Source organism: Pleurodeles waltl, chromosome 5, assembly GCF_031143425.1.
Source record: "Pleurodeles waltl isolate 20211129_DDA chromosome 5, aPleWal1.hap1.20221129, whole genome shotgun sequence".
NCBI lineage: Eukaryota > Metazoa > Chordata > Amphibia > Caudata > Salamandridae > Pleurodeles > Pleurodeles waltl.
Window position 1 is genome coordinate 438032339 of NC_090444.1, and position 27931 is coordinate 438060269.

Sequence of the window (27931 nt, forward strand, 5' to 3'; positions counted from 1 at the left end):
CATCACAAATATCCTGTCCAGCTTATTGCAAGATGCACAAATGTGAAGGAGTTACCAGTCTGCCAAACTAACTCTGGCCCTAAGCCTCTGAAACAAATACTTGAGGAGAGTCAGATCCATCAAATGGCATCTGGACATAGAAGCCCAAGACCTACATACAGTATTAAGAAATGTTAAAGTGCCAACTTACCAAGTTTAAAGAGAAGTAATCCTATAGGTCCTTTGTGAAACCTAATAAAGAGCAGGTTATGGATATCCACCATGTCAGTTGTTTGAGCAGATTCTTGAGAAGTAGTCCACTGCACCTGCACCAGGCTGCTAGACACATCAAAATGTTTACTGAACTGTAGAGTTGCATTAGGTGAGCAGTCTTCTGCAATAAGTTGCAACTGAATTGGCGACAGAGCCATGTCAAATACCTGGAGCTCTCCTTGACTGCTGACAACAAGAAAGATGGATCCGCTTGGGTGCCAACTTATTAATACAGGTAGCAGTTCTGCCTGGGCTAGCAAAGTAACTCTGCGGTGTGCCTCATATAAAATTACAGAGGAATCCTCACAACCCAGCACCAATTTGTCCTCTGTGATATTCCTGCAGCAACTGATGACTTTTGATCTTAGTGGTATTTTAGTGACGGCCACACACTGAATTTTGTTTCTGGCACACTCGTAGATGCAGTTGTCAGCCATCGGTTCTCTGTCTGCACTGACTGACTTCTCCACCGTGTGAACTTGATATGGCTGATTAATGCTAAAGCTAGCATGAATTGGATCCCATTCTGTACGAATGTAACTCAAAACCTGAAAAGAAAAAATATTCATATCAGAAACTTAGGGACTACTGATTCATAGGATTCTCTACTATTACAAACTTGTAGGCACAGAAACATCTGGTGATGAGCAAAGGAATTTATATCAAAGCCACTTGTAAGAAGGAATCCTAAGGCAACAGCATATGTGACACTCTTGTGCATGTGTTATGATCTACTTCACTCCTAATTAGTGCTATATTGGGAGAAAAAAAAAATAGTTGCCTAATTTCTTTCCTTAGGATCCTGTCGCTGGCACTACAGAATGGCAGGATTGCTGAATACCAAGGCTGCCTCATGCCACTTTCTCTGACCACCATACACTTGCTTTCTCTTTGTCTCACTGTTGCAGGTGCTTTTAGATCCATGCTTTCTTCTTTGTCACTGTTTTAAATGTTTCCTCCTTATTTCTCCATTTCTGCCTTTGACTCTCTTATTCTGAGTCACAGTCTGATGATTAAACATAAGGTCCAGTACCCAAAAATGGGCGCCTGTGCCCACTATCAGCAACTACAAGCGTAGTTTAGACACTGGCCCTAGTCAGATGATGTTAACTCAGTGTCGAGCGAGTTGCTGGCTGAAGCTGGGCTTAGGCTAGTTGCTACTACCAGAAGAGAGATATATGCATCTGGAGTACAGAAGTTATTGGTTCTCAAGTTTCCTTACTCTGTTGTCTCATTTTGCTTCTTTCAAGTTTCTCGGAACTAACTACCAAGCCAAAGTGGCTGCTATGAAGCCTGGGTCATACTACTGGAAAGACACAGCATCTGCATTTGCTGTAGGGAAACAAAGATGTAATTATTCTGAAAGAAAAACTTTCAAATATAGGAGTGTTAGTGTAGTGGGCAAACTAGAGGCAAAGCAAAAGTGGAGAAAGAGGTGTGTAACCATTCTAGACTATTGGCTAGGTTTGCTGGTGAAGTTGATCTAGAAACTCAAAGCTCTTCTTATATATAGAACACAGAGAGGTTTTCTGCAAAATTAAAACCATTTCTCAAGAAAGACAATGAAAAGAACATTTTGATATACTTGAAACCGGAAATAGAAGTGGGAACAATGTCAGTATTTACACAGATTACTAATTCTTCTAAATCACTTTGAGGCTGAATAAGCATGACTGACCAGACATCCAATAGCCACTAAAAAGCAGAGGAAAGCATGGGCTGAAAGGAGACCTGATCAATAAGGTCAAAACAATATCCACATCACAGTGTTAATATGTTGATTCAAGAGACAGAATTTTTACAGCAATTAATCAAAAAACATTTATAAAGGTCAACTGATAACCAGACTGGAGGAAAGGGACTGCAAAAAAAAAAAACAAGGAAACAGGCACCTGTGAGGATTGTGGTGCATTATATGGTGCAGTTGTGCGACCTCACCATCTAATACACTCACAAAGCCATCTTGGGTCCAGCCAGGCTTGTTTTTAAAACCTCTAGCAAAACCCTGCATAGCTGGGGCTTCCAGCAGCAAGGCTTAAACAAAGGAACTAGTGTAAAGCTTTTAGACCAAACAACAAACTAAGAAAGTTGGACAACACAAAACAAATCAGACGACATTTATAAAAACAGATTATATGTTTATGAATTTTTAGACACCAAGATGAGCAAAAACCACCAGAGGGTTCAGGAGACAGATTATTAAGTAAAACCTATAACTCAGCTTTTTAGTCCAAAAAGCAAACAAGCATTGGTAACTGTAAAGTTTGGAAACTTTCTAAAAGTTTCAAAGAGTTGTGTTTACCTACACTACCCCTGACTGGGCAAACAAATCCAACAGGAGGAAGGTTATGGGGGGCCTAGGATGCTCTGGGTGTTGTGCGGTCAATGGGGGTCTTCGTGGGGCTATTCCCTGCTCCACGGTTGAGATGGGCAACTCTGGTAATAGGGATCGATTTCCCTCAAAGTCCTTTTTGGTCCAGCAGAAGTAAAGCTATGGCTGAGCTACTGGTCTCTGTTCAGAGAAGGTCCAGCAGTTTCCTTTGGCAAGGGCTAACCAAATTGCACTCTGATAACTCTCCTGAATTCGATAGACTTGAGTGCAACGTTGGAACACCGAGGAGTGGTCTTCTTGTCTGCATTTCAGTGGTCAGCAGCGTTTCGATGGAAGTGGCTACTGACTAGCCAGAATCGATTGCTTCAGCTTTTATGGCCCTTGTCCTTGAACAGGAAGGGAGTCTACTGACTCTTGGAGTTAAACATTTCTGTCTGAGGCTCTGGAGCGACTTTCTCACAAGCCAGGCACAGACCTCTCTTCACAAGTCCAAGGAGCAGCTGGTGCTGTCCAGTGTTTAGTACAGCCTCTCTTGCCAGGTCCAGGGTTCTGCAGCGCAGTCCTCCTTCGGCCCTCCCTCTGGTCCAGATGTGATAGGAGGTCCGGGTGTCAAGGTTGCCATATTTATGCCCAGAAAGTGCTCTCAGAGATGAAGCGGTCACTAGCCAATGGGCTAGTAGATTCCCTCCTGCATTATGAGGACTTTCACCTATGTGTCCTAGCTATCCCAGAGTGCACTAATCTGCCCACTCCCAAGTTGTCTGAACCCTTCGCTTGGTAGTCCACCCTACCTGAGGCTAAATGCCCACAAGAAAGTCTGGCCACTAACTTCCCCTCATTGGTCCAGCCCGCCAGTCCCTCTAACTGAACAAAGGAGCAGCCCCTCTCAAGTGTGCTTGCCATTTGCACATCAAAGGAGGCCTCTCCTTAGAAGCTCACCAACACCATGTGTGGCTTCCTGCGCTGTGGAGGTAACACCTCCCTCTGCGGCAGGCGTCTATGGTTTCTATACTTGGGAGTCACTCACACTCCTCCCCAGAAGGACAGAAGGCTGGCTGGTGGCTAGCATCTGTGAATGGCAACCGTAATCATTGGACAACAGAGTGGCCACTTTCTAAAAGTTGCATTTTCTTAAATGTGACATTAAATCTGACTTGGGAATCAAGTTGGGTTTGATGCCACGATTAATTTGATACCGTGAAGTATCAACTTTAGTAGTTACATTCAGAAGTTAGTAGGTCTGAGATGTCACCCTGTAACTCTGTACTTGCCAATGGGGCTAATAGCCTTTCCACAGTCAAAAAGACAATTTGGGTCCTTTACATTTAGGACATTTGAAAATACATGTCCTACTTAATAATACAGAGCACCTTCCTTTAGGGCTCCATAAGCATTCCTTAGGGGGAACTTACATATGTTATTAAGAAAGGTTTGAGGTTTGCCAGAAGAATAAATAGCAAAGTGGAACCAACAGTTTTAAACTGCTCTTCCTGTCTGCAGTGGCAGGCGGGGAGCCTTGTTGTGCTTTCTCACAGTCAGGGTGGCACAATCAGTACTGCTGCCCTGTGTGGAAACTTTAGCTGTTTGGGCCAGGTACCATACACTAGAGACTTATAAGTAAGTTGCCTTATGCCAGCTGGGTGTAGCCAATTGAACATATCATTTGTAAAGAGTTAGAACACTGGCACTGAGGTCTGGTTTGCAGACTTCAGTGCAGCCTCAGAGTTAAAAAACCAGCAGCATTAGTCCAAACCTTTGGTGGTGATCATCCAAGACCTGGAATATCATCAATGTATCAATGAGGACCTGCCCAATTTAGCAACAATTTAGTAAATATCTGAAGACACCTTTTTAAAGAACATTGCATCTGCTTCAAGAACCCAGCTACTTCTCCATTCACTTGTTGACTGTATTTATACCCTTGACACACTACAGCCCTCAACTTCTTTTTGGTGAGGTTGGAGATATACAAATACCACACACATACAAGACACCAGGCTCACCAACCTTCGACAATAAAATACAGTCCTCAAGCATGGAAGTTTCATTCTACTCTGGTTCCGCCCAGGTCAATGAGCCTGACACGGGCAGAGGTAGAAAGGGGGAGAGAGAGAAGCACCAATGGCATGAAGTGCACTCTCAGTGAAACACAAAGAAATAATCCTCAGGTAGGCCATCAATAAAACATGTTCCTCTGGAGCTCAAATGACATGGGAAGAAACCATCTTCTGAATATGCTTCTCCTTGCACCTGATTAACATCGAATGTGGACTTTCTGCTTTTCAGTTGTGAGATGCAACTGAAATCCATCATCCTACTCAGTTCAACGTTTTGACTTTTATCTGCTCAATTCTTTTCTAGTGTCTTTCAGTTAAATCTGAGGTTGTGGTGATGACAAATGTGATAGTATTTTTGTTCTGGGTCATATGTTAGGAGATGGAAATGGTTCACAAAATAAAATCAACGGTCTTATGACTTTGCCTCAAGGCCTTTTGTTTGGAGACAATAATTGAGGCGTGCAGTTCTCCCTAAGGTACTGACTGAAGTTACATTCTTCGCTACTGATTCAACACCAATATGAAACAGCAGCAAACGTTCATAAAAGGACAGTCTTGTACCTCTATGTGAAAACAGAAACTCTTTGTTGCACCACGAAATGTGAATCTGTAATTTTTTACAGAAATAATGTAGTAAAAAATTGGCCAGAAGGAACATCAGGTTGCTATACTGATAGAATTATTATATGATATCTGTCTGTCAGTGTATCTATCTAATGGGGCAACTATGTAATATGGTCCAACACTGCCCATTGAGGTTTTCTGGTGGCATCATTAACCATGAGGCAGAGGGCTGAGTGGTTTGTAAATGTCACCATAACCCGAGACTGCAACATAGGACCCTTATTTTTCTTTTATATTACATGATTATTTTGGGGTAATTAGCTTAAAAAAAGCGTTTTAAAAAGGAAAGTTTTTTGAAAATAATAATAAGTGAACTACTTGACTGTACTATGTCTACAGTAAAAAGAAGAGAACAATACTGCATTATGAAGTTAACAAATGCAAACTTAAAGCATTGTAAGTAACATTCCAATACATTTCGGAAAACATACATCGTCCACATCCCAAAAAGTACTGAATACGCCTGCATGCATTTAGGTTTGTGTGAGGGTGCATGTTTACTAATGTTTGGTATTTACTAACATTCAGTACCACTCACAGCACTATGCACGGAAAGCTGCACCAGGTACAAGATTACAGGCCTCTTGAGAAAGTCAGGTGATTCTACCCAAAGGATCCCGTTTCCTCTGTGCAGAGTTCTCCATTTAGGACAAGTCTTGCCTTGGTAGTTGGGTCATTGTTCTGATTTCACAAAGAGGTTTGCATTTTTTAATTTTCTGATCAGGAACTTAGATACATATATTAATCAGTTTACCTAAAAGTAGTAAATCTACACCCACAGAAATACTCCTTGCATGGATACAAATTTACAATGTTTGGAATTCACATACATTGGCAGCAGAAGGCCCAGAAAACTGTGCCAGTCTCCTTATTCCAAGCATACTGACAGTCAAACATCCAAAAGTTGAAGGGACGAATGCTTGCAAATAATCCAACCACTGGCAATCGCTTGGGTTAGTAGTCCAGCCCATCATATTTCACTCCCTGTGCTATGCTACAAACAGGGCCTACTTTAAGGTTTGGAAGACAGAGTAAAGGCAGATAAGGTGGTGGAAGCCATTACGCCACCCAACAATTTTAGAGACAGGTCCACCGAACCTACAGCCATCTCTATACAGCGGCAAGATCTGCAATCATGGCGGTTCCTGTCAAGGTAGGTAAATGTTGACAGACTTTCCTAAAATGGCATGCATTACACCAAGTTAAGAGTGCCTTTCTTTGCCTGCCATGTAAATGCACAATAAACACATGGTGCATGCCTATCACAATACTAAGGAGAAATTCTAGGATGTTTAGGAGAAGCATGACATTAGTCAGAAGGACATACGAACACTCTGATGACATGGGCATATGTAGAATGTACAGTAAAACTGCTAATTGTGTAATATTTGTATGGTACGAGAATATAGACACACTATTTAAATAATAACACTCGTTTAATTGTTGTTTCGTAATTATGACAAGAAGGGGCATAATTACTCCTCTCATTTTTCACATTGAATATTGTGGGAGGACCTCTAAAGTATCCATCTTTCCACCATCATACAATTTTAATACTTTTGGTCTGGATATCGGTGACTAAACCACAAACCGATGGAGTGGATGGTAAGGGGTAGCCAAATAAGAGTAAGGGTGAAAACACCAGTGAGGCTCGAGGCTCCATGAAGTAGGGAGGGCTCGAGGCGATGAAATAGGAGACCCTCCTCAATGGTAGAGCATGGCTATATAATTTGCGTAAGAATGCTGTTTTTTCTCAGCAACTGAGGGTTTTGCTCACACTGAAGCAGACCTGAAGATGAACAAATCAAAAGATGTGGATGAGGGTCAGACGTTCTTTTATGTAATATTAAGACCAGTCAACACACAAAAAGCTGAGTGAAAAGGCTCTGTCTTGTCCTGCAAGGACCATTTACTGCTATTACCTGTTTGGTCTGACAGTTCAATTAAGCAGGTTTATAATATGATGCTTGGTTTCCTCCTACTACTCCTTTATAATAAACAGTGTTGCTATAAGGGGCTAATAAAAGCCATTAACGTCTATGGCCTTTAAAAGTTTTTCATTTATGGTGCTATTAAAGCTTCTTACTGCCCCTAACATCTGCTGTGCCTGGCCTTCAGATTGCAGGGAACATATATTTGGCACAGGCCTGAATGTTGGCTAGGCCCTTTTCCCATGTCTTTCCAAACAAAACAATATGACATACATTTTTCCAAAAAACTATTATGGTAACTGTAGGAGGCTGGCCTTGCTTATAGTGCGTACCTTGTGGTACTTACACCCTGTGCCAGGTCCAGTTATCCCTTATTAGTAGAATAGAGGTGTTTCTAGCAGCTTAGGCTGATAGAAGGTAGCTATGGCAAAGCAGCTTAGGCTGAACTAGGAGACATGCAAAGCTCCTACTATACCACTTACATCATATAGCAGAATATCACAAGAAAACACAATACTCAGAGTTACTAAAAATAAAGGTAGTTTATTTTAGTGACAATATGCCAAAAGTATCTCAGAGGATACTCTCACTTAGGAGGTAAGTAATATACACAAATTATATCTACACAAACCCAAAACAGGTAAGTAACAGTTAGAAAAGTAGTGCATACAATGTAGAATCACAACAGGATGCAATAGGTAGACATAGGCCTAGGGGCAACACAAACCATATACTCCAAAAGTGTAATGCGAATCACGAATGGACCCCAGGCCTATGGGATATTGTAGAGGGTCGCTGGGACTGTGAGAAAACAGTAAGGGTGTCCAAAATACCCCACCACAAGACCCTGAAAAGTAGGAGTAAAGTTACCCTATTACCCCAGAAAGACACAATAGTCGTGATAGGGGATTCTGCAAGAACCACAAGCACCAGCAAAACACTGAAGATGGATTCCTGGACCTGAGGACCTGTAAAGGAAGGGGACCAAGTTCAAGAGTCACGAAAGTGTCTGGGGGGGGGGGGCAGGAGCCCACAAAACCCCGGATGAAGGTGCAAAAGGGCTGCCTCCGGGTGGAAGAAGCCGAAGATTCTGTAACAACGAAAAGGGCTAGGAACTTCTCCTTTGTAAGGAATATGTCCCACGGCGTGCTGGAGGTTGCAGAAGTATTTCCAGGCAGAAATACCGGAAACAAGCCTTGCTAGCTGCAAGAGTCGCGGTTGAGGTTTTTGGGTGCTGCTGGGGACCAGGAAGGACCAGGATGTCGCCCCTTGGAGGAGGAGACAGAGGGGGTGCTCAGCAACTCAGAGAGCCCCCACAGAAGCAGGCAGTACCAGAGCAGGCACTTAGAAGACCTGAGGACAGCGGTCGACTCAGAGTCACAAAGGAGGGTCCCACGAAGTCGGAGTCCAACTCAGCGAGTTGGGCAATGCAGGACGGAGAGCTGGGGACCCAGGCTAGGCTGTGCACAAAGGAATCCTTGGAGAAGTGCACAGAAGCCGAAGAAGTGCACAGAAGCAGTACACAGGTTTGCTGTCTGGCGTGGAGAGGCAAGGACTTACCTCCACCAACTTTAGACAGAAGGGCCACTGGACTGTGGGAGACACTTGGACCCAGCTCCTGTCTTCCAGCGACCACGCTCGTCAGGATGAGAGGGGACCCAGAGGACCGGTGATGCAGAAGTTTGGCACCTGCGTTAGCAGGGGGAAGATTCTGTCGACCCACAGGAGATTTCTTCTTGGCTTCCAGGGCAGGGTGAAGGCAGACAGCCCTCAGAGCATGCACCACCAGGAAACAGCTGAGAAAGCCAGCAGGATGAGGCGCTACAATGTTGCTGGTAGTTGTCTTGCTACTTTGTTGTGGTTTTGCAGGCGTCCTGAAGCAGTCAGCGGTCAATCCTTGGCAGAAGTCGAAGAGGGAAGTGCAGAGGAACTCTGGTGAGCTCTTGCATTCGTTATCTGAGGAATAGCCCAGAGTAGAGACCCTAAATAGCCAGAAAAGGAGGTTTGGCTACTAAGAAAGGAGGCTTGGCTACTGAAAGAGGTAAGCACCTATCAGGAGGGGTCTCTGACGTCACCTGCTGGCACTGGCCACTCAGAGCAGTCCATTGTGCTCCAACACCTCTGAATCCAAGATGGAAGAGGTCTGGGACACACTGGAGGAGCTCTGGGCACCTCCCCTGGGAGGTACTGGTCAGGGGAGTGGTCACTCCTCTTTCCTTTGTCCAGTTTCGCGCCAGAGCAGGGCTGGGGGATTCCTGAACCGGTGTAGACTGGCTTATGCAGAGATGGGCACCATCTGTGCCCATCAAAGCATTTCCAGAGGCTGGGGGAGGCTACTCCTCCCCAGCCCTTCACACCTATTTCCAAAGGGAGAGGGTGTAACACCCTCTCTCAGAGGAAATCCTTTGTTCTGCCTTCCTGGGACTGGGCTGCCCAGGCCCCAAGGGGGGCAGAAACCTGTCTGAGGGGTTGGCAGCAGCTGCAGTGGAAACCCCGGAAAGGCAGTTTGGCAGTACCCGGGTTCTGTGCTAGAGACCCGGGGGATCATGGAATTGTCCCCCCAATACCAGAATGGTATTGGGGGGACAATTCCATGATCTTAGACATATTACATGGCCATGTTCGGAGTTACCATTGTGACGCTACACTTAGGTAGTGACCTATGTGTAGTGCACATGTGTAATGGTGTCCCCGCACTCACAAATTTCGGGGAATTTGTCCTGAACAATGTGGGGGCACCTTGGCTAGTGCCAGGGTGCCCACACACTAAGTAACTTGGCACCCAACCTTCACCAAGTGAGGGTTAGACATATAGGTGACTTATAAGTTACTTATGTGCAGTGAAAAATGGCTGTGAAATAACGTGGATGTTATTTTACTCAGGCCGCAGTGGCAGTCCTGTGTAAGAATTGTCTGAGCTCCCTATGGGTGGCAAAAGAAATGCTGCAGCCCATAGGGATCTCCTGGAACCCCAACCCCCTGGGTACCTACGTACCATATACAAGGGAATTATATGGGTGTTCCAGTGTGCCAATGAGAATTGGTAAAATTAGTCACTAGCCTGCAGTGCTGCAGTGACAATTTTAGAAAGCAGAGAGAGCATAAACACGGAGGTTCTGGTTAGCAGAGCCTCAGTGATACAGTTAGGCACCACACAGGGAACACATACGGGGCATACATTATGAGCACTGGGGTCCTGCTTAGCAGGATCCCAGTGACACATGGGCAAAAACAAACATACATACAGTGAAAAATGGGGGTAACATGCCAGGCAAGATGGTACTTTCCTACAGGTATTGACCTATATGTAGTGCACGCGCGTAATGGTGTCCCCGCACTCACAAAGTTCGGGGAATTTGTCCTGAACAATGTGGGGGCACCTTGGCTAGTGCCAGGGTGCCCACACACTAAGTAACTTGGCACCCAACCTTCACCAAGTGAGGGTTAGACATATAGGTGACTTATAAGTTACTTATGTGCAGTGAAAAATGGCTGTGAAATAACATGGATGTTATTTTACTCAGGCCGCAGTGGCAGTCCTGTGTAAGAATTGTCTGAGCTCCCTATGGGTGGCAAAAGAAATGCTGCAGCCCATAGGGATCTCCTGGAACCCCAATCCCCTGGGTACCTAGGTACCATATACAAGGGAATTATATGGGTGTTCCAGTGTGCCAATGAGAATTGGTAAAATTAGTCACTAGCCTGCAGTGCTGCAGTGACAATTTTAGAAAGCAGAGAGAGCATAAACACGGAGGTTCTGGTTAGCAGAGCCTCAGTGATACAGTTAGGCACCACACAGGGAACACATACGGGGCATACATTATGAGCACTGGGGTCCTGCTTAGCAGGATCCCAGTGACACATGGGCAAAAACAAACATACATACAGTGAAAAATGGGGGTAACATGCCAGGCAAGATGGTACTTTCCTACAGGTATTGACCTATATGTAGTGCACGCGCGTAATGGTGTCCCCGCACTCACAAAGTTCGGGGAATTTGTCCTGAACAATGTGGGGGCACCTTGGCTAGTGCCAGGGTGCCCACGCACTAAGTAACTTGGCACCTAACCTTCACCAAGTGAGGGTTAGACATATAGGTGACTTATAAGTTACTTATGTGCAGTGAAAAATGGCTGTGAAATAACGTGGACATGATTTCACTCAGGCTGCAGTGGCAGTCCTGTGTAAGAATTGTCTGAGCTCCCTACGGGTGGCAAAAGAAATGCTGCAGCCCATAGGGATCTCCTGGAACCCCAATACCCCGGGTACCATATACAAGGTAATTAAAAGGGTGTTCCAGTGTGCCAATGAGAATTGGTAAAATTAGTCACTAGCCTGCAGTGACAATTTTAAAAGCAGCGAGAGCATAAACACTGAGGTTCTGGTTAGCATAGCCTCAGTGATACAATTAGGCACCACACAGGGAACACCTACAGGCATACATTATGAGTACTGGGGTCCTGACTAGTAGGATCCCAGTGACACATATCAAACACACTGACAATATAAGCTTTCCACTATGAGCACTGGGACCTGGCTAGCAGGATCCCAGTGAGACAGTAAAAACACCCTGACATATACTCACAAACAGGCCAAAAGTGGGGGTAATGAGGCTAGAAAGAGGATACCTTCCAACAGTAACAACAGACACCTCTGGTATTTTGGGGGGCATTGAGTGCCGCATTATGCCTAGGGAGGGGACAGACCCTTACTCACAACATGTCTTAAGTCCATATATGTAATTGATATGGAGTGAAGAATTTAAAGTCACATGAATAAGGAGAAGATACTAGTAGTTCACTTGGAGGTTGCTGCTAGATACGCTTCCAATACATGAATGCAAGGATGACATATACATGTATTGAAAATGTGGTCAATGATTGCTATCTGCCATCTTTTTTAAGCTTTTGTAGATCTTTAGGAAAGAAGTGGCTCTATTTACCTCTTGGTCTTTTATGCTTCAAGGTTAAGGTGACTATACTGTGTGAGTTCAGGTGCCAAGCTGCCAAGTTCAGAGACTGAAGGTTTGGGTATAGACTCTGACCTCCAAAGATGTGAAACATGCCTGGCCTGCACAACAGCCTTCTGTGTGGATGCTCTGAGAGATGAAGAAGATTTGTGGACTGCCACTGTCAGGGCCACTCTGGAGAAATGATAATCATTCTGGCCTTTGAGTGTGACATCTTGATGATCACTGTTGGCAACAGGGTTGTTGGAGGAAAGATGTAAAGAAATGTCCCTGACCCGTCGATCAACAGGGCAATCTCCAACATGCGTGGTTGGTATAACTTGAGTCGAAGCTTAGGCTTTTTTTGCTTTCTCCGTCTGCAAAAAAGTCTATTTGAGGGAAACCACAGTCAGAAAATATATCTTGGAGGATGGAACTGTTTAATACAAATTTAGTATTCACTTGAATGGTCTGCTGAGAGTTTCTGCTTGAGCATCCTGGACACCTGGAAGATGGACAGTTGTGATCTAGAGGTTTTTGGAGATTAACCATTTCCAGATCGTATGTACTTCCAGAGAAAAAGGTCTGCATCTTGCTCCTCCCTGCTTGTTGAACTTATGCATCATCGTATTGTTTGATCAAGGACTGAAGGAAAGCTTGGAGAGCTAGGTACACGGTTCTCAACAGTAGGCTGATGTGGTAAGACTGTTCCTTCTGAGACCACTTTCTTGCTGGCGGTGAGTCTGATAAAGTAGGTGAATATAGACCTGAAGAAGACATCATGTGATGAGATCATGAGGGTCTTGAACTGGATTTGGATCCTGTTTTCTTCTTGTGCGTGATCGCATGGGAGATCTTGAATGGAGATGATGAGGAGATCCTGATCTTGTCTGTGACATAGACCTGTTGCTGTGCTGTCTGGCATGATGGGGTGTAGAATTATAAAATCTGGGTGGAAGTGCCCCAGTACAGAAGACTGTAGTGGTCGAGAAGGAGGGGCTGGCGAAACTGACGGCGTGTATGTATGTATGTATATATATATATATATATATATATATATATATATATATATATATATATAAATATCAGAGAACATGCTTCACCCTAAAGGACGTTGATTGTCACTCTTTTGGTAGAAAAAATTGAACCATTTTGAGTTAAAGAGCCTTAAAAAAAAGCAGAGCTGTGCTCCAGGATCCTGTCACCAGGAGTCGGAAAATAGATCTGACGAAACTGCCACCCACAGGATATAATGGGTACTGGACGTCAGAGTGCCCGTAAAAGGCACAGTGTCCTTTTCTCAGTGTTTCACTTCCTTAGTTTATCCAGCTACGTTACCCTATTCTTCCTACAATGCACTTTAAAAGAGTGTAAAATGACTTTGTGAAGGATGTTTTAAAATGTTGCTGTTATTTATTTTAGTGACTATTTGAAGGCTGAAGGCTTTTTTCCTCTGTCTTTTAAAGCAAAATAGCCCATCTTAAGGCTGAAAACTGTACATTTTGTCACATGTACTTTCTTGTCTTTTCCAAGTAAGGCAAAGATACTGTAAAAGTGTGATGCAATAGAGTAGTGAATTGGGGAGAGTTGATTTTCTTTTCTCTAGTCGCAATAAAGTAATAAATATATTGATATATAACTACATAAAAAGGTATACATGCACATGGAAAATAATAAAGAGATATAAAAGTGTAGTAAATAATGTCCCATAGTACATTCATGAATAAATATTTAGAAACTCAGATTTTAAGTATTGCTGTACATAAAGCTAATCCCTTTATTTGTATGAATGTTTGTCAATGTTATGTTCTTTTTTTATTTTATTTATTTTTATTTTGCTTCAAAATTTCAATTGTGAAGTACTTATAGCTACAATTGCTATGAGCAAATGTATACATTGTGATAGATAAAATAAAATAAAACAGAGATCCATTACCATAGTCAAATAACATTTTTAAACTATGCAGTGACCTATATACATATTAAGCATAAAATAATATGTATTCTAACCATAAGTAATATATACATTTGTTAGGCAGACCTCTAAGAACATCTACATACGTTAAACCATAAGTAGTAGATACATTTGTACAAAGAAATTCACATAGCTAAATACATACATATACTCAAATTCTACATGTTTGCATACATAAGCACATGATGAACGTGTGTTTTGATATGGTGGTCATGTGAGGGAGTCAACTCTTGAGTAGGCTCCTGAAGATAAAATAGTCATCTATGGATCTTACGTTTGGGGGTGCTCAAACAGACAAAGATGTACCACTCATGTTTTTTTCTTGTATGTGGAGTGGAGGATCCTTTATTTGTATGTATTTGGTGATTTTATTCCTGATGAAAAATGGTCCTGTTCCATGTACTGCATGCGTAAATTACTTGACCTCATGGTGAGATTGTTTACTATCAGGTCCTTGATTAAGGACTGGGTTGTCAGTTGTTACTACCAGTGCTTTAAATGGAAAAATAGAAGTGCAGGTACTCTGTACCAGAGTACCTGCTTGTTTCTGAGAAGTGCCGGTACTGTCCAATTAAAAGTATTACGTTTTTCTTGAGATATGCCGGTACTCTCCCTCTCAAAATAAAAAAGTGCCGGTACTCAGTACCGGAGAGTACCGGCCCATTTAAAGCACTGGTTACTACTGAATATGGACAACATGTCAGCAAAAACGTTAATCAACCACCTGGGTGGCATAACCGGCCAAGGAATCTGGCTTCTCCTGCCTGGTGACAAGCAATGCCATTGAAACTTAAATGTCTTATGGTTCAAAGGCTGGTGGACCACCGGGGTTTGTGCTCAATGGACCAGTTTGCTTTGAGAACTTCCAGCTGACCATGTTGTTAAGTCAGAGGACGAACCTGGAAAGGGTGACAGTCAATGCTTCTTGCTGGAACTGGAGATGAATACTAATTATGCCTTTATTCCCTCTGCAACAATAGCGTGAGTAATGCTGAAATGGAGGCCGAAGGGAAATTTAATTTTGGTGACCCCCACTTCAGGAGAACTCAAGGATGGTTTCCAGTTTTTGACTTCCTGGAATACTCCAATCCTTCTTTCCCTATTTCCAGTATTGTCAGAATAGGTGCAGGGCAGAAAGATGTAAAGAATACTTAACTCCTTCAGAACAGCGTTCTCAGCAGGCCATACACCAGTGGAGAGTTTCCTGTCTGGGGAACACCATTCCGTTTATATTCTATTAGATTTCATTGGCCTCAAATACAACTGTTTGTGGTTTGTAAACAAGGTGCTTAAACTGTTCTTCAGATGGCCCGCAAATGGGGCTCTATGAGGGAAGCAACTTTCTGCCAAACTGATGATGTTGCTCTGTTCGGAATCATGTAGGAGGAAGTGAGCCTTAGATCTTTCGGACAAAATATATCCTGATAACTAGATTTATACAGACAGTACATGTGTTCTTCAAAAGGAGTAATGTTTACATTTGCTAGAGAGACAAAAGTAATACTCAATCCATCTCATACCCTTCCTTCTTGAATCACCTTAATATATGTATTGTAAAGTGCCTCAAGGAGCATGAAATTATGTATTTGCAACAATGTCTTAACAAGAAGCCTTCAACAATATAATTACAAATAAAACATATAATGAATCATTTATTTTGTAAGGGAGCACCCAAATGCATAACTGTATTCAGAAAAACACATTAAATAACTAACCACATTTAAAAAAATCACAATAGTGATGGTGAAAATAGTGAATTAAAGGCTTGTGAACGGCGCAGTGTAAATATATATACAATATAAACAAGGATTGTAATAATCACAGCAAGTAGACTATCATCATGACCAATAATTCTTGTCCAGGGTAAAACCAATACCCTTGATAACTAGTTACAATAATTAGCCTGACAAAGATAGCCACGTATAGCTGTAGGATAGTTGACGTTTTGACCCCTATCTAAAGAGGGGTCATCATCAGGACTGGAAATAAAGAATATGTGGCACGGTAATAAAAATTACGTTTCTGAGAAAACCATCCACCGCTTCGACTTGGTGAGTCTTGCTTAGTAAGAAATGCATGGCTTAACCCCCTCGGCATTACGACTGAAGTGTTGCCTGATTAATTTGGCTTGTTTGTATTCCATTATTGTATTTGTGGTTTTCGATTTGATTTGTCACCAGGGCATGAGATGCGTTCATGGATACTGAACAGTAATTGATGTGACTGGACCCCCTTGTGGGATGTTTTTTCTTACTAAGCAAGACTCACCAAGTCCAAGCGGTTGACAGTGCTTGATGCCATAACTGCAGCATATGCTTTGTATGGCAGGGAGAACTTTGGCAAATAATTTATGAGGGCGTGTGTGTGGAGCAGGGTTGGGGGAAGGGTGTGTGCTCAAGCGTGTGTGTATGTGGCCGTCACCAGTAGGTAGTTACAGTTAGGACCTAGTTGCCATAGAAAAAGCATTTTTTATTTTGCCAATAACTTTGGTGCTGTTTGACTAATTTTCACAAAATAAAGATGAAATAGGATATAAGGGGTCAGGATAGAGATATTCTAACCCCATGGGATTGATGGAGGGGTCTCTCAGTGACCCCTCATGGACAAGAAATTGCCCAAAAACGGTTTTTACTTATCCCTTGTGAATCTGCGACACATCTGCAGATCCAGACCCCTCAAAAAATACACCCACTCTCACACTGACATACCCATTTACACACCTGCTCACAGACCCACAAAACCAGTACTACACCCAGTCACAGATCCATACAGCCACCTACACAGCTACTCACACACCCATTCATAGACCCACCAAACAACTCACACACCCACTCACAGACCCACACACCCACTTACACACCCACTCTCACGTACCTTCATAATCCCACGCAACCACTCACACACCCACTTACACACCCATACAGCCATTCAAAAACCCACTCACAGAACCACAAAACCACTCGCACACCCAAAGACCCACACAGCCAGTCACACACACACACACACACACAACCCCAGGGACATACCCATACAGCCACTCACACACCCACTCTGACCCACAGTGAGGGTTTGGCAGCATGAGAGGGGTGAGTCGCAGGGCCTGTCCACAGGTCATGCGTGGCAGCGGTTAGATTAACGTATGGTAATTAAATATTACTTTATGTAAAAGATAAACCCTAGAAATTCACTGAAGCAAACCAAAGGTTGCAGGGACATTATAGTTAGGAAACCAAATGTTTTTAAAATTTAGAAATTCACAAAAAAAACAACATGTTTTAGCTATGTTGCACACCAGTGTGGATGCTGTTCAGCATGACTAAAAGTTAGGGGTATGGAGTGTCGTAGAGTGGCGTGGGGGAGTAGTGTGTCGTGGAGTGGGGGAGTAGTGTGTCGTGGAGTGGGGGAGTAGTGTGTCGTGGAGTGGGGGAGTAGAGTGTCGTGGAGTGGGGGAGTAGAGTGTCGTGGAGTGGGGGAGTAGAGTGTCGTGGAGTGGGGGAGTAGAGTGTCGTGGAGTGGGGGAGTAGAGTGTCGTGGAGTGGGGGAGTAGAGTGTCGTAGAGTGGATTTGTTGGAGTTTTGTAGGGAGAGTAAAGTGTTGTAAAGTGGAGTAAAGTTCAGTGGTTCAGTGTCAGAGAGTGACGTAGAGTGCAGTGTTGTGGAGTGGGATGAAGAGATGTGGAATGGGTTGGAGTGGATTGAGATAGTGGGGTGGATTGTTTTGAGGTAGAGTGGTGTGGATTGGAGTGGGTGGAATAGATGGGTTGGAGTGGGGTGGATTGGGATTGAAATGGGGTAGGATGGGGTGGGGTGGATTACATTGAATTGCAGTGGGTGGACTGGATTGGAGTGATATGGGTGGAGTGGATTGGGGAGGAGTGGAGTGGGCTGGCTTGAGTAGGGTGGATTCAATTATATTGGAGTGGACTGGATTTCTCGGGGTGGATTGTGGTAGACTGGGTGGGACTGGAGTGGGGTGGATTGGACTAGAGTGGGATGGATTGGAATGGGTGGACTGGATTGGAGTGGGGTGGATTCGATTGGATTTGGGGTGGACTTGATTGGATTGGGGTGGACTAGATTGGATTGCAGTGGGTGGATTGGACTGGAGTGGGGTGTAATGGGATGGATTGGATTGCCGTGGATTGGGGTGAGGTGGATTGGATTGAATTGGAGTGGGGTGATCTGATCTAGGTTGGGGTGGATTGGATTGGGTGGATTGCACTGAAGTGGAGTATGTTGGATTGGAGTGGGATGGGATAGAATGGAGTGAATGGATTGGAGTGGGTTGGATGGGAGGGAATGGACTGGACTGCAGTGGGGAGGACTGAAAGCAGGTAAGGTGGATTTCATTAGGGTATGGTGGGGTGGTGTGGACTGGATTGTAGTGGGGTGGATTAAGGTGAGACGGGGTGGATTGGAGTGGGTTTGGATGGATTGGAGTGGGGTGGACCACACTGAGGTGGAGTGGATTGGATTGGGGTGGGTGGATTGGGGTGGAATGGAGTGGGTGGATTTGAGTAGGTGAATTTGGTGTGAGTGGATTGGACAGGGCAGGGTGAATTGGATTGGGGTTAGATAGATTAAGGTGGGGTGGACTGCATTTAGTTGGGGTGGATTGTACTGGAATGGATTGGAGTGGATTGGATTAAGTGGGGTGGATTGGACTGGTGTGGGGAGGGCTGGATTGGAATAGGGTGGACTGTGGTAGATTGGAGTGAAGGTGACTGAAGTGGGGTAGATTGTAGTGGATATCAGTGGGGTGGATTGGTGTGGAGTGGGGTGGATTGGAGTGGGGTTGATTGGATTGGTGTGGGCAGGACTGGATTGGGATGGATTGGATTTGGCAGGGAGGATTGATGAGGAGGGTTAGATTGGTGTGGATTGGAGTGGGGGATTCAATTGTGACAGGTTGGAGTGGGGATGACTGGATTGGGGTGGATTGGATTGTGGTCAGTTGGGAAGGTTGGAGTGTGGTGGGATGTATTGGGGTGAGTGGTTTGGATTGGAGAGGTATGGAGTGTGGTTGATTGGATTGTAGTGGGGTGGATTGGAGTGGGTTTGGATGGACTAGAGTGGGGTGGACCACACTGAGGTGGAGTGGATTGGATCGGATCGGGGTGGATTAGATAGGATGGCTTGGAGATTGTTTGATTGGAGTGGGGTGGGGTGGGATGGATTGGGGTGGGGTAGACTGGAGTGGGGGGAATGGAGTGGGGTGGAATGGAGTGGGTGGATTTTGAGTGGTGTGGATTGGACAGGGTGGGGTTGGATGGATTGGGGTTGGTGGGATGGACTGCACTGAGGTGGGGTGGATTGGAGTGGATTGGATTACGTGGGGTGGATTGGACTGGTGTGGGGCAGAATGGATTGGAATAGGGTGGATTATGGTGGACTGGATTGGAGTGGGGTGGAGTTGATTCAAATGAGGTGGATTGCAGTGGATATCAGTGGGGTGTACTGGTGTGGAGTGGATTGGCCTGTATTGGAGTGGGATTTATTGGATTGTTGTGGGTAGGATTGGATTGGGATGGATTGGATTTGGTAGGATGGATCGGTGAGAGGTGAGGAGGGTTAGATTGGTGTGAATTATAGTGGGGGGATTACATTGTGGCAGGTTGGAGTGGGGACGACTGCATTTGGGTAGACTGGATTGTGGTCGGTTGGGAGTATTGGAATGTGGTGGATTGGATTGGGGTGAGTAGTTTGGATTGGAGAGAGGTGGATTGCATTGGTGTTTTGTGGATTGTACTGAGTGGGGTGAATTGGAGTGGGGTAGAGTGGTGTGGGGTGAGGAGGATTGAAGTGGATTGGATTGGGATGTACTGCACAATTATGGCCCTCATTATGACATTGGCGGACTTTTGCAAAGGCCGCCGTGGCGACGGCCGCCAAGCGACCACCACGGAGGTGGCAATACGCCCGCCACATTATGACACACAAGCACAAAACCGACAGAAAACAGCCACAACCACAATTCTGCCAGACCCAACGGAGGTGAAAAACTGTCTGACCCACCACCCTCCCGCTATGCCTGCAACACACCGCCCTCCAAATTATGAACCACGAATCACCACAGCGGACACACAATGGCGGTCAGCCACTGGCAGTGTTACCTGCTGCAGTCGAATTGGCCACTCCACACCAACAGAAGACAACATTGGCCAGATTGAAAAACCCACAGTTGACACATATACACACACCGTATACACCCACCCACCAACAGCACTATAAAACACACCCCCACACAAACTACAAGTCTTTGCAAACTCCAAAAGACTGCTAGATGTTGCCAGCTAGCCTGGCTGATGAAGGGTGATACCCTGAAACCAGCCCCAGGATGCTTGTTTCTGGTCCAGAAAAGATCTGGCTTGGCAGTTCAGGCTGGACTGTTCCCATGGGGAGCAGGGTCAAGACTGATTTGCATATGGCTGGGTCCAAACTGGAATGGCATAGCAAGCAAAAAAACTGATGGATTAAACCCAGATCTGTGATTGGGGATGAATGTCTGATTTGCTCTGCATTCCATCCATTATCTGTTGTTTTTGCATGTGTTTCATCAAGGCAGCCAAAACTTTTTTCAGCACATTCGAAAACATTGGCTGTGACAATCCTGCAGCCAAGCCCACAGTCACCTGGAAAGAACCACTTGCCAGGAAGTGGAGCACTGACAGTACCTGTACTGCAGGGGGGCATTGCTGTAGTGCTACGAATAGCATGAATCAGATCTGGCTCCAATTGTTGACATAGTTCAGTGATTGTGGCCCTGTCCAGATGATAGGTCATTATAATGTGTTGTTCCTCCAGCATAGCCAAGTCCACTAGGGGTCTGTACACAGGTGCTTGCCTCCTCCTCCTCCTCCTCCTCCTCCGCAGTGGCTGGTATCTAAGTGAACCAAACAGGAGATGTGTGTGACGACAGGAAGGATGGACACAGAATATCACAATACACAGAGCAGTCACATCCAGTACACTCCAACAATGATTGTAAATTGCACTCTACATGCAAACAGACTTCCTCAGAAATACCAATACTTTTCATTAACCATTGTGTCTCACAGATGTAGTCGGAGTAGTGTGTCATGATTAGTAGCATCCCATTTTAAATGTCCTGTAAACTACTCATCTGCAAGCAGTGCACTGGTATGAGATCTAATTTGAGTGCCAGAGTCTACAAGCAAACCAAAGTATATAGCGGACTGGAATTGTCTTGGTGTCTACCATCGGTACCTATGACGCACATAAAATTGACCGCCATGAGTACCAGCATTAGGAATTGGCAACTGCCTGTCCTGTATGCAGGGACTGGTGAAAGTGACCTCACTCCGCCAGCGTTTGGCATCATGGCGGAAGGAGGTCTGCACCACCATGCAACTCCTCATTGGTTAACATGGAAGTCTATGGAGCACAGGAACCAATGATAATCACCGCCGGCAGTGACGGTGTTCACCGGCGCAGACGTGACCGCCATTTTCTCTATCCCACTTCACCGGATTCCTGACTCTTAACACATCAACACCTCCACTGTGTGTGCTGTTGTGTCCTGTGTCTGGAACCCACAATGGTCTGTTCTACAGGGGATAGGGCCCCAGCATTCACATCGGCGGAACTGGAGAGGCTTGTGGATGGGGTCCTACCCTTGTATTGACAGTTGTATGGGTCTCCAGATCAACAGGTGAGCCCCTTTGCGGTACTCTGAATGCGACATGGCTGTATGTAGATGTATGTGTGCGCTGGCAGTTTGTTATTTGAGGATTGTATTTTTGCTGCATGCAATGTGTACACAGAAGTACGAGTAATGTGGGAGGTTAATGTGGGATCTATGCAGTATGTAAGCTACTGCTATAACAGAATGGAGTGTAAAGTTCATGGTCTCCTTTCGTCTGTGTTGCCTATGCAGGTCAGCGCCCATCAGAAGAAAGGGTTATGGCGTGCCGTCGCCAAGGACGTGCGGACCCTGGGGGTACATATCCGGCAGAGCACCCACTGCAGAAAGAGGTGGGAGGACCTGCAACGCTGGGCCCCGGGACACCTCGGAGGCCCAGCTGGGGAAGTCTTCCCAACGGGGGAGAGGTGCCCGTCCGACCCTGAGCCCCCTAATGGCCCGCATACTGGCAGTGGCCAATCTGGAGTTGGATGGGCGCTTGAGGGCAGCACAGCAGCCACAAAGGGGTGAGTACACACTGTGCGGAAATCTTTCTTGATGTCTGCCATGTATGGGTGCAAGATTCTAGTCAGTGGATAGCCCATTTAGGTAATCTTGTAGAGTCCTGCTTAGCAATGAAGAGTGGTATGTACATTTGGTATTGACAAGTAGCTGGCATACCAAAGCAGACATGGCTTAGTGAGTCCCAGTAGGTGTGCAGATGGTAGTGTTTGAGTTCATTTCTGCTGTAGTTCCCAGGCAATGGTGTAGTATTGTGGTTGTCACTGCATAGTGTTATTTAGATGTGAGTCGTTATGATGTGTATGTCATATGTGCTGTTATTGACCTTGTGCCCCTTTCTTTCCCCCCTCCTTTTCTTCTCCTGTCCTTGTGTGCATTAGCATCATCTGGTGAAGGAGCAGGGACACCAGTGAGTGGGGGAGCTGCAGTCCACGGGAGCCAGGAGGCAGAGTCCACCAAAGCCGAGGGGACCAGTGGGTAGGAGGGTGAGGGGAGCACCACGGAGAAGACATGAGCTGATACTACTGACTCTGATTTCTCCTCTGATGGAAGCTCCCTGTTGGTGGCAGACCCCTCTGGGACAACCCCAGCTACATCATCTTCTGCCACCCCCCCATACCAGCACCGCCCTCCTAGTAGCCCCCCACCCAGTTGCCCATGCCCGCTCACCCAGGAGGGTGGGCGTCTCCTTCGCCCCAGGCACCTCAGCCCCAGTCAGCCCTGCTGCCCTCACTAAGGAGGCTATTGACCTCCTGATATCCATCTCTGTAGGGCAGTCAACCATAGTGAATGCCATCCAGGGGCTGCCATCCCAGAAGCAGCAATGCAATGCCTATCTGGAGGTCATTCACGGTAGCATGACTGCCCTACAGAGATCATTTCAGGCTTTGGCCTCCTCTTTGATGGCAGCCAGTGTCCCTGGTTCTTTTGTCCCCCCTCCAATGACCTGTCCCAGTCCCAAAGCCCTCCCCCCCCACCCATCCCAAGCACACAATCAGACAAGCATGCACCCAAGACAACAGACCGGACTCTCAAAGACAAGCACAGGCACCACAGATCACACCACGAGCACACACACTGCCAACACCCAGGTGCACACAACAACAGCCACTGCCTCCACTGTCTCTCCCTTCGTCTCCTCCCTCACAGTCACATCAGCACTCACACCTGTAAGCACTGCATCTTCAGTCCCAGATCCTGCCACCTGTACAGCCTTGCCCACAGTCACAACAGCAGGCACACAGACTAGCACCCCATGCGCAGTCACCACCATCACCACAACCACATGCAGCACAACCACCACAACATACATGCACACAACCTGTTTGTCCTCTCTCACCCTGCCTGCCCCCCTCCAAAAACACACACTCTCTCTCAGACACTCAACAGCCACCCACCTCACACATGCACACTGTACATGCACCTGCAACCCAGTCCAGCACACCTACTCCTCCTACAACCATTCCCTCTACCTCCACTCCCAAACCCACCCCATTGTACCAAAGAAACTTTTCCTTGCCCGCCTTGACCTCTTCCCTCCTCCCCCCACGCCGTCCTACCCAGAGTAGGGTCACGTTCCCCCCGACCAGTACCTCCAGCTCCCTGTCCTCTCATGTCCCTCCCCCTGCAGCAGAACCTACTACTAAGGGGCACAAGACTGCCACTCTGATCCCCCGCTCCAAGCCCACTCCTCTGCCCCCTAAACAGAAGAGCAAAGGCCCGCCCCCTCCCAAACCCAAGTCCAAAGACCCCCCTCCCAAGAAACCTCCCCACCCCCTGAGATGCCTGCCTTCCATCATGATGTCTCTGCCTAGTGGAGTGACATGGGCAGTCAGGAGTCAAGTTGGGCCTGGTACGTTGCCCTGTGGGTTGTTCGGAACATTGGACTAGCCAATGGCCCTTTGTATATGGTTGCCCCGTTTGCTGTGGGCGCAAGTCCACCGGAATACAGTGGTTGAACCAAAGATGTGTGTCCTGGCTTTCTTTACTTCTGGCTTATGCTGTTGTTGGATATCTCTGCAAGATTGTTCTCGGTGTGTGGTATGTGTGTATGGTGTGTGTTGTGCGTGTGGGTGTGTCACTCTCCCCTCCTTCCCTTGTGTGCTAGGCGGCTGTACTCACCGTTATTGTTGCTGCTCCTGGACTGCCATTGCGTGGTACAGCATCAGCAGGGCTTCAAGTTCGGGTTCCATGGCGGCTGCAGACTCCTCTGGTTCCCTGGAGGTGATTGCCCCCTTTTATATGATTCGTTTCCGCCAGGCTTTTCGTGGAGGTGGTCCCACTTTGAAAATCCTGGTGGTCTGCTATGTCATATTATGGTGGGTGGGGGATGGTGTTCCGCCAGCCTGAAGATGCAACCGCTGTGGTCGGTGGCCGGGCCACACTGGCGGTTCAGGTGGTACTTTGTCTTTGTGAGGGATCACCGCCATGTCATAATTTGGTGGTCTTCCCCGGCAGCCTGGTGACGGAACTACCGTCATTGCGGCAGTCAGCTGACCGCCAATGTCATAATGAGGGCCTACGTGTTGATGCATAATTAAGAAAATGACATGTAAGAAAGAAACAATGCCGCTTTGCAATATTTATAACAAGATAATAGCCATATATTGAGAACAGCTAGTGCCCATGAGCAAAAACCAAACACACAAGGGTAAAGTAAGAAAAGAAGATTTGGAAAAAATACAAGAAAAAAGAGTTAACTATAGAAAATAAAACTTTGCAAGTTTGTTTGTTCTGCTGGGCAAGTTTTTGCTACTCCAACACCTTCTTTTTGCAGGGCCCTAGAAGTTAAAAAGAAGCACCTTCAATCACACTGGAAGCAGTTGACAGGCACTCATTAAGTTGAATCAATAAGTGCTTGGTCCTTGCTCCATACAAGGGAACAGAAATGATGCTAGGCCTGCTGTGAACAATTACGAAGCTGTAAAGAAGAGTGCCACGTAAGGCAACAAATGGTAAGGAACGGGTTGGCTCCAAGCCCTTCTTGTTAACAATGGTGCCTTGCAAGCAAGATGCATGTGCCCGCACATGCACTCACAGGCTGGGCCCCAAAACCAGAATATATTTTGTCTTTTCCTTGTAGCTTTGAATATGCCTGTCCTTTCAAAGTTTGATAAATACTTCATTTCCTATGAATGTTCACTACATGCTGATAAATGGCTCATGGTATACTTTTACTTTTGGCCATTATTACATAGGCAAAAGTGAAAGGTTTTTTAAACTTATAATTCTAGCAAAGCCCCCTCCAGGTTTTTAAATTCTGCTATTTACAGGTCTATGAGACAAGATAGTAAGATAGTTTTTTCATTGTTAATATTTGAGTCTGTCTGTTTTCTCAGATTTCATTCTGCACTTCTTCCTGTTTGTAGTTTCAAAAACGTTTCATAATGTTAACACTCTTCCTATATTTGCATAATAGGGCGAGCTATTTGGGGGCACATGTGTGGTGGGATTAATAGGTGACCTAGAGGAGGTTAACTATTGTTAGGTTCCAAAATAGAGAAGAGGGCCATTTGAAAGGAAAACAGAGGTGACAGTCAGACATAAGGTCATTTTTTCATGGCAGATCTTATTAATATAAGGGCTCATTGAGAGAGCATGCAATTTAACAATTAAACACTCTAGACAGAAGCAACTTTATTTTCATGTGAAGATAGTGCTATATTCTGTACTTTTTTTATAGGCATTAGAATTGGGCAAACAGCTTGTGCGGCGCTAAGCTGCCACTAACCTACCACTTCAGCAAAGACAGCTGATTGGTTCAGGGGTTGGAAGTTTAAAATAATGGCTGGGTGCAAACTTTGGAAGGGGATTCTGCGAACGATGGAGCAGATGTCTCTTCAAGTTTGGCTCACAGTTTTAACTGAAAAGCAAAGTGAGATCCATTTTGGAAACTGCTGGTTTGACACGGCACAAGATGGAGGGCGAGTACAGCTGCCCCAGACAGTGGAAGTGTATTACATGAATTTTTCTGTGTCTGAGTGGAGATCCAGAAACTGAAATTCAATGAGGATTTCCCTTCATCTGGCCATAATTTGTGTCCAACATAAATTCCAAAACGGTCATAGCCACAACTACCACCATAGCCACTGCCAAAGGGTCCTTAATAAGACACCCACACAAAACGGTATCAAACAAGTGTACAAAACTGTATCAAACACTACAGAACAAATGACACGGAACCAGTGATATATTTAATCAAACACCTCTGTGCAAAGGTTTATGTTGAACGATCTGCAAAAAAATTCAATGCGCACACTGGTGAATATAAATCTACAGCTTGAAAAAAACAAAATAAAGTTAAATCTGGCAAGACAGTGTATAGAGCATAAACTTCAGATACCACAAATGAGATATCAAATTTGTGAGAACACTTTGAAGTCTCGAAGAGAAGACGTTTAATAATGCTATGATGCCAAAAAAAACTTCTGAATTGAAAACTAAAACTCGGTAGAGCCTCACATCCTTAATAAAGAACACCCATCATGTTTTTTTATATTTTTTATAAATAACCTGAAAACTCCAACACAAATTGAGGAACCATCTGAGCAAAATGTTTCAACACCCAAGCATTGTTTTGCACAACAATATATAAATAATATTCAATATTAAGAGGAGAAACTACAATATCGAGAACACCATTTAAATGGAAGGTTCAGAGATAAGAATTACTATTGAATAGCGCGGTTAAGGTGCATGTTACAGCAGAATGCAACTACATATATTCCTGCGTGATCAAAATACACTACTTCCGATTACAGTGGAAAAGCCGAACAATATACACAACATGGAGACACTGCAAAGGTGTGACTGCAGAATGCCATGACAAACGTGAACAACACAATCCAGAAGAACGTTAAAAACCAATTCCAGTTGGATATGCATTACACCATTACTTCCTCACTATATGCACTTAAAAACTATGCATTCTTCGGAATGTCATTGGTTTGCAATAATGTTACCATAATAAGCATCTATAACACAAAACGTTTCCTTTTATAAAAAAAAAATGCTACATTAAATTAATATTTTTAAATACAAAGCTGAACATTGGCTTATAAAAAGTATTCATCCAGGGGCTAGTAAATAATCCTATCAATCCATAAAATTATTTCTCCAACAACTCCCACAGCATTCCCCAAATGCTCCTAATTTGATAACACAGGTGGTTGTAAAGATTTGTATATGTGCCATGAGGTTCTGTAAAATCTGGTGCTCTAAATGTCAACAACACCTCTAGCCCCTTAAGGCAGGTGCCATAAAAGGATTAAATGAAGTTGATACTGAGCTAGGATTAAAACAATAGGTTTTAACTAATAATACCTCTTCTGTTTCTTGACAAGTCACTACATATTCATTACATAGAGGCACTTTCAAGTAGTTATAGCAAGAATATAACTTCAAGGATTGTAATATGAATGGTGTTTTAAAAGTAGCTTATAGATACTAAAAGTATGGGAACAAATGTTTTTGTAATTCCTTAAAGGGTCATATGGAAGCTAACGCACCGTCACTTTTTTTTCTTTGTACCAGCAATTCCAAATGACCCTGTCCAAGCCTTGAACCGGCCTGTGTGTTAAGGAGCAGAACCTAGGTAGATGTCAACGAAAGACATTAAAGCAGGCATTAACTACATATATCATGTCCTAT

At 44.9% G+C, this 27931-nt stretch overlaps 1 protein-coding gene across 7 annotated transcripts in view; it reads right to left on the bottom strand.

Moving 5' to 3' along the window:
• WDPCP (WD repeat containing planar cell polarity effector) overlaps positions 1–27931 on the bottom strand; it is a 2103513-nt gene that overhangs the window by 1121383 nt on the left and 954199 nt on the right. For all 7 annotated transcript variants that reach the window (XM_069234220.1, XM_069234221.1, XM_069234222.1 and 4 more), the window contains one exon: positions 191–800. In XM_069234220.1, the coding sequence (XP_069090321.1) occupies positions 191–800 (610 nt within the window). The remainder of the gene's footprint in view (positions 1–190; positions 801–27931) is intronic.